Source organism: Callospermophilus lateralis, chromosome 10, assembly GCF_048772815.1.
Source record: "Callospermophilus lateralis isolate mCalLat2 chromosome 10, mCalLat2.hap1, whole genome shotgun sequence".
In the NCBI taxonomy this organism is placed as follows: domain Eukaryota; kingdom Metazoa; phylum Chordata; class Mammalia; order Rodentia; family Sciuridae; genus Callospermophilus; species Callospermophilus lateralis.
The window spans coordinates 13,709,771-13,722,884 of record NC_135314.1 but is presented as its reverse complement, the minus strand read 5'-3'; the positions used below and the strand labels follow the sequence as shown (position 1 = coordinate 13,722,884).

At 36.4% G+C, this 13,114-nt stretch overlaps 1 protein-coding gene across 1 annotated transcript; it reads right to left on the bottom strand.

Moving 5' to 3' along the window:
• Positions 1–11,899: 11,899 nt before the first annotated feature.
• Cldn17 (claudin 17) lies at positions 11,900–12,574 on the bottom strand. Its single transcript, XM_076868753.2, has one exon. The coding sequence runs from the start codon at positions 12,572–12,574 to the stop codon at positions 11,900–11,902; it is 675 nt and encodes a 224-aa protein (XP_076724868.2).
• Positions 12,575–13,114: the final 540 nt, after the last annotated feature.

Below are 13,114 nucleotides of genomic sequence, written 5' to 3'. Positions count from 1 at the left end.
GGGCTGAATAGGGTTTTAATTAGATTTCCATCTTGGAAAATGATTGTGGTTAAAATGAGCATGGTAAATTGCCAGGGATCAAGACTCTAAGGGCGGGGGGTGGGGGGAGGAAAAAAATATTTCAAGAGACTCTGGAGACTATTCTGTCTGTCTAGTTAAAGGTGAAGATCTGATCCCAAAGAAAAGGAGATGGGCTCCAGAGTTATTGGGGAGAAAAACTGTCAGAAATGTAAACTAATTAGAAAACAATCTCCATAAGAACAGAGATTATAGACATTTTGAAGCTAAATAAAATATTTGTTGAATCAGTAGATGGATGGATGAATGTGTTGGGGAGAAATCAGAGAGGCCACATTTTTCTTCATTAAATATTTATCGCCAACTATGTGCTAAGTAGTGTTCCAGGCACTAGATTTACAGTGTTAAAGAAAGATTAATATGTCTATCTACATCTATCTATCTATCATTTCTCATCCATCCATCCATCCATCAATGCTTTTATCAGCCATGTATCATTTTATTTATCTACACTGTGACAAACAGTTATTTAAGTATTTCTCAATTGCAGATGTTGGAGAGGTATGATGGAAGGACTCTTTGGTAAAGCAAAGTGAAACCTGTAACTGACAAGAAGAATGTAAGTTTCTCTGTGTAAAAAAATCTAAAAGGTGTGAGAAGATATCCTGGAAATCCAGATCTCATGGGAAGTAGAAGGGAATGTAGAATATTGCAGGTGGGAAAGATAAACAGATGGTGATAAATTTCTGGGGTTAAGTGTCTAAAAAGCTTCTACAACTGTTAGTCCAATAGCGATTATTCTGTTTTTAAGGTTGATTTCTGTTTGCATTTGTGTTCCTAAGCTCTTTACATCAAATCTGATAGAATCTGCTACATGCAGATTTCTTTGTTAGGCATAAAGATGGAAATGGTATATTAAATAAAATGAGCTGTAATCCACATTGGAGTTAGCCGGAAACAGTGATGAGAATCAGCCAGGAGCTGAGACATAAGATCCAGTGTTTCGGGTAAGTAATAAGAAAAACAATTCCAAATTTCCCAACATCTTAGGGAGTGTAATGAGCTTCCACAAAACAAACAAACACAGAAACACCCATACCTGTGGATTTTTTTCCAATTGTATTTTTCATTCTTACTAGAAAACTAAATTTCAGCTAATATTTAAATTGCACATTTCACTTGTTTCTCTAAGTGGTTATATATTGCTGGAATGTATGGTAATGTGTGCATTTTTATGTTTATGTAACAGGTATCAGTAATGATTTTAAGAGGTTGATATGGTAAAGGGAGGTGGTTTCTTTACCCAATAAGTTCCAGTGGCTGTTACTCAACAAGAACATAACTCATACTGGTTTCCAAAATGCAGAAACAATCATTACTCTGTGGTAGGCAAGGCTCCATCACATTAACCCGGATTCAAGTATCCAGTCCTGTTTAGGCATAATCCAGAGGTAATTGTTGCCATTCCCTTTCCAAAGTGCTGCCCCTTTATACTATTTCCCCAAATTAGACTCCTGTTGTAAAATGTAACAACTCTGGCAGAAGTGATGCAATAGCAGTCCTTATGGACAGGCACCTGCAGACGTCCATTTAGATGTTTATAAATGTAGCTTTGCACTTGAGATACTGTTTAAAATATAATATCATCTGCCAAACGCAAGGGGAAGCAGCATTTCAGCTGGATGGGAGGGACTCCGTGGATTTCGAAGTAGATTATTAGATTAATTGAGTGGATACTAGACTACTACTTTTGATGACAGGTACAAGATTTACTCCATTTGCTTACAGATAGCTACAAAGTGAGGGCTATTAACCACATATCAGATATGTAGGTTGCCTTCTCATTTGGTTGATTGTTTTCTTTGCTCTGCACAAGCTTTTTGTTTGATATAGTTTTAGTGAGAGTTTTAAAATTTCCTAGACTATGTAGCCAAATTCCTAATTGTATGTGCACACTAAGCACTTGTTAATATACTGGTGATTTTAAGGAGATTAATAATGATTGAGGTAGACCAGATACCTTTCAAATATTTTCATGTTGAAGATAAGAAGATACAATGGGGGCATAAAATTAAAAATCAATTAAAATATCAGAGGAAGCTCTCTAAGAACAACTATGATGATATGACTCTATTGTGCAAATTTCTTTGACAGAACAAAACAAAGAGCTCTGTATCCTAGTTTTCAAAGTTCTCCATGTTCTAAACATGTAACTTTCCCAAACTTACCTCAAGTTGCCCCTTGTTATAAATGCTTGTGTTCTCATAGACATTTTCCCAGATTTGTCTAAAGGATTTCCATATTTATATCTTTACTTGTGCTACCTTTTTAAACCTTCTTTCACTTATTTTTACTAGTGGGAACTCCATTCTGTCTGAAGGTCAGTCTTGATTGCTGTCCCTTCAAGAAACATTAACTGTTCACACTCCTTATCCACACTTTTTCTGAACTTTCTAGGCATTTTGGTCTCCTGATGGTAGTTGTCACATATTGCACTATGTCATCCTGTTTCCCTGACTGATATTATTTTATTTTATTTTTGCAGTGACTTTTACAAAGTGTTGAAAAATTTCATTGCATACAAGCAAGAAATATTAATTCCCTAAGTGATTGAAGTAACAAAAGGTGTGATTTCACATTTGACCTAAATTACTTATGGATTGAAAAAGTATGTTCCAATTACCTAATGACCTTATTGATGGGAATTCTTACCCATAAACTAAAGGTAACAGCATTTACCTTACAGACTTGGTAGAGAAATGAAGAAAGATTATGTATACAAAGGTCTTGCATACCCTTAAAAATGTCGGGCATCCCTGTAAATGCAATAAAAAAAAAACAGGGATGGTGGAAATCAAACAATTTTTATTGATACTGATAATATAAGAGATGAGTGAAGTCAAATCAAGTGAGATTTGATTGAAAAGGGTTTCAACATCCATTATTTATTTACAACTCTATGGGGCACTGATTTGGGCTGGAGTTGACTGGCTCTGCTCTTTTCCACATGGTTTGTTCATTCATGTCAGAGACATGAGGTGAGGTTGCTGGAATGACTGGGATGTCTTAGAAAACTAGACTTGTCTTTTTCTCCCCTGCTTCTCCTACTCCATCAGACTAGTTTGAGTCAGTAATGTAGAAGGAGCCATTCAAAAGAGCTCATCAAGGTTAGGTTCAGAATTTGAACATCACTTCCATTGCGCTCTGACATTCAGAGATTCCGGGGCTGAGAAAATAGACTCTGTCTCTTTTTGGAAAAAAAAAAATGAAAATGAACAGTTAGCAATTCGCACTCTTAAAATAGAGGAGATGGGGTATGAGATGAGAAGTGGGTTTGGGAAAGACAAGGCTTAGAAAAGCAATGAACCCTTGGAAAGTATGGTGCAGACTTGGAGTAAGCATATATGTAAGTGGAACACAAACCAGGTTGAAGCCTGTTGTATGAACTCAGAGCTGGGGAAGGAAAAATAAAGAAGATAAAGGAAAATTGAAGGTCAATCATAAAACCTATGAGCTTTCATGAAAGAAAGAAAAGAGTAACAGCCATGGATGGAGATGAAATTTTATGCTTCTCTAGCAGTAAGTATGGAAGGAAGGGATTCACAAAATGACAAGGGGTCTATCTTAGGAGCCAGACCTGTAGAAACTGAGTTAAAGTTAGTGTGCATGGGAATGGGATAGGGTGTTCAGTAATGTTCTAGAGAATTAAAAAGAATGGAGAGAATAGGAGGTAACTATAGAGATACTAGGTGACCCTATAAGTTATCATTCAAACAGATTTTAGAGAGAAAAAAGGTAATATTAATTATTATTCCTGGAAAGAAAGGAGTTAATCCAGGACAAAGAGTCATTCCAGAAGACTAAAATGAATTGCAATACTCTGACAGTAAAATAAAATTGTCAAAACATAAAACTTAGAAAAACATAATGGATATTATTTATGTCTAAGTTTAAATTCAACGAGACATATAAGGGAAATGTTTTATGGAGAGCAAAAGAAAGAAGTATAAAGAGCTTAAGACTTGGACTGCTGGGAGATAATAATAGTAATTATATATTACATTTACATAATGCTTTATGATTAAAATGCTTTCACAGGCACTGTCTCATTTGATCCCCACAGTGGCCCTTCAGGTAGAGAGGGTGCTTATTATCCTTCTTATTTGGGGAGGAAAGGCTACCTGGAAGAAAGCATGCTCTTTCAAAATGCTTTGATATGGTGGGCAGTGGGGACACACTGACCTCATAGTATGTCCTTGGAAGGGTTAGATAACCTATTTGAGTGTCTGGGTTTAACCTGTAAAATAAAAAAGTAGAATTGAATAATCTGTGTGTGTGTGTGTGTGTGTGTGTGTCTGTATGTCTGTCTGATTCTCTATATAAATATATTAACTTACGTGGTTTAATTAATTAATGTATATAATTTAATTTTGCATGTGTATGTCTTTAAACTGGTAATTAGCATATAATACATGTGTGAAATGCTCATCACCTCTCCACATTTTGTAGATGAGAAGACTGAACTTCAGTCACATTTGGAAGATCCAGGCACTGAAATCTATTTCCCTAATCCAGAACTCTATGAAGCTAGTAAATATATATGGGAATATATAAATATTATACATATATATATATATATATATATACATATGTAAAATATATAAATATATGTGGGAATATATCTCTAAAGAAAAGAGTTCTCAATAATAATTTATGAAAAATAGTTAATTCAAGATAAATTTAAAAATTTATTAAGCAACTCCCAATAAACTTCATATTCTTGAAATAGTAAAAATAGGGGATATTGCATGGGGCACCTAGCACAGTGTGAAAGGAAGCTCATAACTGGAAGGAGACAGGTCTGAATTCCAATGGACAATGTTAGACCAGATGACAAGGAGTAGCAGGGGATGCCAGAGAAGGGCAGTAGGGTGTTGAAGAGCAGGTCTTTCCTGATGCAGGCAGAGTAAGTCTGGAGAATTACTGATGGAATGCAGTGAGGTGTAAGTCAGAGGAAATCTAGGTGCAGAGGAGCTGACTGGGGAGTCAGAGGACTCTCAGATTCCCCTGGTGATCCCTTTAGCCTCCACAGTTCTGTGATTCTAACCAGTCATCAGCCTTAGGTAGAAGAGAGAAGAGTTTGAAAGTGTCACCAGGCATTAAGGTCTCCCAGTGCTCCTACAATTATCTGCCAATTAAATACTAATGTTCTGGGAATGAGTTTCCTAAAGGTGAAGTGGAAAGTTTTTTTCTTTTGGTTAATATCCAATGAAATTCCTCCTTCCAACCTCCTCCCCCTATTTTTTTTTATTTGTTTCAATGTTTACTTTTACAAGATCTTGCCAGCTGCCATTTGTGATTTAATTCCCATGTATTATATCTTGTCTATTTTTTCTCAGCATCTGTTTTACAAATTTATTTCAGCCAAATCCACACAGTCAGTGTCATTATTCACAGCATGTGGGGTACTTATTCCTTGAGGAAACCCATTCTTTGTTAGTGTATTTTCAAAGCTGTCTGATACATCTTCATGGCAGTAAAAGTTTCAGTTATGCTATTGTACTTATATCCATTTTGTGATTTACTTCTCAGTAAATATTTTATTAGCCCTTTCTACCAGCAAATTTTAAATCAGATTTTGTATGTAGCAATGTCTTGTCTTGGAAATAATCTTGTTGACAGAATACTAACAATGCAAAACTCTATCCACTTTGGAGTTGAACTTTTGATTTCCCATAGGTGCCTCATATTATGATCCACTTATTAATTTCTTCCTTTATTAAATCATCTGATATTCATTTTTTTCTCAGTAAATGGTTGCCATTTCCCATGGGGTAGGTGTTTTGACACACAAACACCAATTATTTTTAAAAATGTACTTAATTTTTATTGCAAGCCCCCATGGACCAGTTTTTCAAGGGGAGTGAGGGGCTTAATTTTCCCAGGGTTATATTCAAGTTTTTGGGGGGCATGTAAATTCAAGGCAGTGATGTACCTATTGTAGGATGATTTTCAGTCATTACATCCCTCCAGGAAAACCTCTATCATTTTAGGTTGTTCATATTAGTGAACTTAATAAAAGGAATTCATTCCATGTGTCACAGGAGAGTGATAAACTGAAGAGGATCTTGGGACCTCCCAAACACTAACAGCATGAAGCTCTCATGTCCTCAAAGGTGAGTGAACAAAGAAAGCAGTATTGCTAGGCCAAAGAGATGAGGCGCACTTGGCAGAAGCTCAGTCCCAGCTGTGCCCACGAGCAGAGCTGGGGAGCAGCCAGAGTTGCCTCTGGGGCATTGCCCAAGGCAGAGAGAGAAGGGGAGGAACTCTCAACAAAGCTTCCAGTTGGCCAAATCTCATAGACAATGGCTGAACACAGGAGCTTGGAAATAAAGCCTTAGTGGGCTATCATATTTAACCCCTGGAGAAAATCACTTTTTGAAATATATTGCTTCTTTGAAAAAGAAATTTTTCTCAGTAGTAAGCTTTATTAGTTCATTTGTATTTCATAGATAGAATGTATGATATCATTCTATCATAGCAGGTTAAAATCATTCCAACTAGCTAGTACATAGTTTGGGCCTGTAATACTGTAGCACAGGAATTGTGGCAACATTGAAATAGAACTTGAGTTATTTTAATACTGTCAATTTATGGAAAAGGTGGTTTTATTTGCATTTTAAAAATTAAAATAATAAAACAGAGTGACTGAAGAATGATTATTTGTGAAATGTGTCTTGCTGAATTTGAATCTAGAGGAAAACTCATTCTATTAACATTTGCAGCAAATTTTAGCTGTCAAGACCACATGTGCTAGGATAATGCAGCATAGACAACATCTACCTATGTCTGTATCAACTGTCTACCTACCTAGTCACCTTCCTACCCGCCTATCTGATCACCTGTCATTATCATTGTTATCTACCATGTATCTCTCTACTATATATATTCATGCTCTATCAATGTATCTATCACTTTACCATCTTTCAACATCTTCACTGTTTTCATTTATTATCTCTCTATCATCTATCTCTATATTATCTATCTGTCATTTATGCACCAATCATCTCTGTGTCAATCATCTATCATCTATCTATATATCTACCAATCATCTATCTACTTTTTCTGTCTAATTTTGCTAGGGCTGCCATATCACAGACTGGGTATGAAAAAGCAGAAATTTATTTTCTCGCAGTTCTGGTAACTAAAAGTCAAGATGTCTACAGAATTGGTTTATTCTGAGGAAAAGATCTATTTCCAGGCCCCTCACCTGGTTTACAGGTGGCTGTCTTTTTCTATGATTGTTTAAACCTTAGGTCAACATTTCCTTTATCTTATCTTTCTCTCTCATTTCTTTTTTAAAAAGCAGGGATGCTTTATCACTAACATTGTCTAGAAGATCAACACGTGAGAGTAATAAAAGACTCAATATTTAGCGAATTCACTATTGTTTTTAAATGATCTGTGGGATGGAGACCCTCTTCATTGCCCACACCTGGGAAGGACCCCCTTCCCACTCATTCTTGGCACAGCACGCATTCGTAGCCTTGAGTGTCAGCCTCCATGGGACCCTGCTTAGTGCAGAGGAGAAGCGAGGAATGACTTGAGGACAAACATGTCATCGGCTGGCCATTTGTCTGTCTATGTGGCACTCTCACGAAGGGTGGGAAATACTTTTCTGCTCCCATGGCATTCTAACTGTAGGAAACTTGGCAAGATTTTTGTTTTGGTCTGTCAGACTAAATGCATCACTGAGATGTCTCATCTCGCGACACAAGGAGGTCATGGGGAAGACTATCAATACCCTTGGATCCACCTGAGTCAGAACACACGCCATCTGCCTTTGGATTCTCAAGCTGTCAGTTTATCATATCCTTGTGTCCAGGTCTCTGAGAACTGGACTAAGGAGAGCACCCTGAGTTTCCTCTCTCCCACAGACACATTAGCATTTAGACCCTTTTAACCCAGCTCCTTTTGATTTTACCTTACTCAAAAGAAATTATCGCATAATTATGAGTGCCCTGACTGAGCCATACCATTATTTTCCCAGATTCTTCTCAAAATTTCTTCTTTTCTTATGAAAAAATTGACATTTCTTTACACTTCTGAGCTCCGTTGTTTTGATCTCTTAGCTGTGGGAGGAAGGAATCTATTAGCTAAAAATCTCAAAATATTACACTGTGTGTACATTGTTTCTTGATCATTTCTCAAGTATTTATTAAGTCTAGACTTGGTACTATCGCTGAATATTTTTATTTCTCCAAATTAGCTTCATGGCTTTGGTTAAGTCATTATGTTTGTAAGTTTTGATTATTTCAGTTGGATAATAAAGTCTGTTGATAATAAAGTCTATGCTCTATATTTTTATGGTGATTTTGAGAAGAAAGAGAATCCAACAAAACCCTTTTAAATATATCAAGGAATTTTGTAGAGTAAAATAATTGTTAATATACAATTAATTAAATTTATGAACTAATAAGAGTCACTTTTAAAAGTCATCTTAAAAAGGGTTGATGGGTATTATATGATGTTAATTTATTTTTCTCCTCCCTCATATTTCTTCCTTTCCTAGGTCCCAATTCCAAAATGTAGTCTGCAATGCATTTTATGGAGAATATAGCAAAATCCAAGGCAGAAATAATAGACTAGAAGTGTTTCAGTCTTTATGCATTTTTGTTTTTGAAAGTCTTTGTGGAATTGTACAATGTTTTAGAAAATGAGGGAGAAGGGAGCTTGTGGAGGTTGCACCAAAAAGCTACTTTGAGCTGGGCACAATGACACACACCTATAATCCCAGTGGCTTGGGAGGCTGAGGTAGGAGGAATGTGAGTTCAAAGCCAGCTTCAGCAAAAGCAAGGCACTAAGCAACTCAGGGAGACCCTGTCTCTAAACAAAATACAAAAATAGGACTAGGGATGTGGCTCAGTGGTCAAGTGCCCCTGAGTTCAATCCCCATTACCAAAAAAAAAAAAAAAAAAAAAAAATTAGTCTTTGGAGGTTGGGGATGTACTCAGTGGTAGAGACCTTGCCTAGCATATGCAAGGGCCCGAGTTCAGTCTCCAGTACCTCAAACACACACACACACACACACACACACACACACACACACACGCACACACACAGATACACACAACATCTTTTGGGGAAGCAACAATTTCCTTCACAGTGCTGTGGACAACTGTTAGCCAGGTCATCAGATCCAGTTTTTGTCCATAACTCTTGGCAGAAATCATCTCAACACTGGCTACACTATTTTTTCAGAGTTCTGCACTGTAGTATGTAAGTAGGGGTGAAATCCACTGATTCACCCAGCCTGGAACAAGAGAGTCTCATAAAAGATGGCCAAGTATGACAGAATTGAAAAAGTGAGAAACCAAAAGGCCAAATGGACATGGTCTCGCATACCTGCTTGGACTGATTATCTTGGGCTGATCTCCTGAACTCACCCCCCAGATGCTGTTGAGACCTGCATAAAATCTCAACAACTATGTAATATGTGAGAAAGTATCCAAGAAGTTGGATTTCAGTCAAGTTTTATAAAATAAAGATAAATTCTTTGTACACCTAGGCTTGTGGTATGAGAATTACATTCTTAATGCTTTTTAAAACTTACTAAAAATTCTTAAAATTTCTTTTTGGAGAAGTAGAGAAATATTAAGTTGGGGAGGGGATGTAAAAATAATTTTTCAAAACTATAACTGGATTAATGACAGAGCAAGCAACAGAATTGTCAGTTCCTGAATTTTTGCCCCATATCATATTTAAATTTAAGTCATGATTCCACTCAGTGTTAAACCTTGGTGCACTCTGATCCTCTGGCTGACAGGATAACAGACCTCATTGAAAATGAAGAACCAATTCTTGTAAGGCTAATTACTTCTGGGTGATCTAAAACATAAGACAAATGATTCCAAGACAGCCTTTAAACACATATCTTGCTTCTCTTGATGGCTTACTTATTTGACTATGTAAGATAAATGACTTCTTCTCAATAGAACCAATATTAGGCCTTTCTGTTAAAAGAAAATAGTCTTGGAAAAAATCCATCTAAATCTCTATTTTTGTATTTTTATTACTGTTATTTGATGATTTTTACACTTATCTGGTCCTTGTGATTTACATATTACTGGTATTTTAAATTAAGTTTTATATTAACCCAGGTTTGAGTTCCTGAAGAGTTGCTGATATTTTGTAGAATGAAGGTAGGGTTTGACATCAAGATCTTTCTTTGAGTTATTGCTATTTTAATGTTCTAGAATTATTAAGTGATCTTTCTCTTTCTTTCTTTCTTTCTTTCTTTCTTTCTTTCTTTCTTTCTTTCCTTCCTTCTTTCTTTCTTTCTTTCCTTCTTTCTTTCTTTCTTTTTTTCTTTCTTTCTTTTTTAGAAGTAGTTGAACACAATACTTTTATTTTATTTATTTTTATGTGGTGCTGAGGATAGAACCCAGGGCCTCGCACGTGCTAGATGAGCACTCTACCACTGAGCCACAACCCAGCCCCACTAAGTGATCTTTTAAGGGCAGAAATTCATTCTCCAATTGACCTCATAATTAAATGTATTAAAATAATTATAATATGTACTATTTTATTATTTTATTATAAAGAAAAGCATGCAATATATATTTGATAAACAATTATAATGTTTTATTGTAATTTTGTACTGTAAATGGTTTTATTAAAAAATAAATATAATATTAGAATAATTTAAATTGAATATATAAACATTGATTTACAATATTTTGGGGCTATTCAGAAACAACTCATAAAGCAATCTTTCTTCATAAGCATTGTGTACCAGTTCCCAGCCCCAACCCCCAACCACTTTTAATGGTGTTAGTAGTATATACACATGGAGAGTGAAGAATTAAGAAAATAATGCATATGATTCAAGTAAACCAAGATGCCTTCACCATAGCTATTTGTTTATTACAGAATAAAAAGAGGTGTTTATTTAAGCCTGACTAGTTGCCTGAATCATTGCTCTTATTCTTTATTTTGCTTTGCATGTTTAGGCTTGCACATTGACTAACGATTAAATCAAGGCATAGAAACCATTCCTTTCGACCTAACCCTAAATTCACCAGTCATGCTGTGTATCCTCTTGAAGAGATTTGTGCTGGTCTTCCAACATGGCTCATCCAGAGATACTTCTCTTTGCTTGAAGGTGGCAATCAGAGCTATGATATTACTACTTTTCATTTATGAATTATCTTCTTCTGAATGTTTATTTCTAAGTAGGTTTACCTGTAGAAATTAGAGACTTTGAATTCCATCTTCTTACATGTCTTAAGATGGATAGCCACCTTATCCTTAAAAGTGTTTAATTTAGTGTGAGTTTCCTAAAGGAATAATAAAAAATCCTTTTGTATTGAATAGGCATTTCCATAGTTTGGTAAATTCAACCCAAATTACTTTGTGATAAATACAATTTTTCCAGAATGATTGCTTAAAAATAACATTACTTAGCTTTTACTGTAAGTATAAGAAATAACTTTGAGAAAACAATGCTATATTTAAAAATATGTGTATGTTTTATTGCTGTGAAGTATCAATAACAATTTTAGATTTCTTATCAGAAAATATATGATAGTCAAAAGAGTAGTCTATCACTGCATATAGATGATTGAACATATACTTGATTTTTGACCACACAAATTGGAGTTGGGATTGAGTCCAATAATAGCAAATAAACTTAATATACAGGAGATGAAAATGTCTACATATATCATTTGCATGCCTGCCTCCGGTGAAAAATTAAAATCTTCATCTCAATTTCAATCTAGTCCTACAGCAAGTTCTCCTGCCTGGAATACTTACAGGTTGTGTCAGAACTTTGTAAAGCACATCAGTCATAATCCATTGCTGCTGCTAAAAACAAATATTAGACATAACTGGTGGAGGTCGTACTATGCACTCTCACATTCCTTCGCTTATCTGTTGGTCGTGTGCGGCAAGCTGGGGCTGGATATCTGTTCCATTTCTTTGTTCTGTTACAGCAACAGAATCCACAGAGTAGACCCCCGCCAATGAAGAGGACAGCAGAACTCGCCCAGCCTAGGAAAAGGGCAGCTCCCAGCTCCCTTTTCTGACCTGTGTTGATGGTTGGGTCATAGAAATCCCTGATGATGATATGGGCTGTCCAGCATACTGGAATCAGAACGAAGATGCCCGTCAGGATAAAGAGGACTCCTGAAGTTCCCAGAAGGTAAGCTTTGACCCTCTCGTTAGAAGTGGTGCATTGGATCTGTTTCATGCCACAGATGCCAATAAGTAGAGCAATCAAAGAGAGAGCAACAGCCACACACATGAGTGCCCGAGCTGCTTCCAAGACAGGTGGGAGAGCCAACAAGGAATTATAGAACTTGCACTGCAGCCTGACCTTGACTTGTCGGATGCAGTTCATCCAGAGCCCTTCCCAGAGCCTCTCAAAGACAATGATGTTGCTGCCAATGAAAGCTGATACTCTCCACTGAGGCAGAAGCGTTGTGGCAAGAGTCCCGACCATGCCGAGGAACCCGAGAACCAGCCCAGCAATTTGCAGTGGATAAAATGCCATTGTCTTTATTCTGAGACTGGTCCAATCAAGAACAGCAGAAAAAGATGCCCAAGATGCAGAACGTAGAGAGATCTTTGAGTCTAGAGCAGTCTCTGATGATATTCTTTAGGGTGGCTGCCCATTTCATTTGGCTCCAAATCAGCAGCTACAGCTGAACTTGACCTAACTAGAAGGACCTGCTGTAAATGCCTGCTGTACACACATACTCATTTCTGTATGAATTATTCACTCCTCATATATAATTGTGTCTCAGCCAATCAGAAGGTTATCCAGAGGTGTGTCAAGAAATACCGCATTCAACTTTAGTATTTCTCATATTATTATTGTCTTAGCAATGCTGTCATTAAATGTCAACGGTTCCAGTGTGAATTGTTAATTACAGAGCCGAAAATCTCCTGTCTAAAAACCACTCTGATAGGAAAGTATAAGTACAAATGTTAAGCCAGACTGAAGATAATGCTAAAACCTTACCAGTTCTTCTGGGAGCAATTGAAAAACTCTTTAGACTTCAGATTCTCTATTGCTTTTTCTAGTTTAAGC

Excerpts from the sequence above, each read along its gene's own strand:
- Cldn17 (XM_076868753.2), bottom strand. The coding sequence starts at position 12,574 with ATGGCATTTTATCCACTGCAAATTGCTGGGCTGGTTCTCGGGTTCCTC.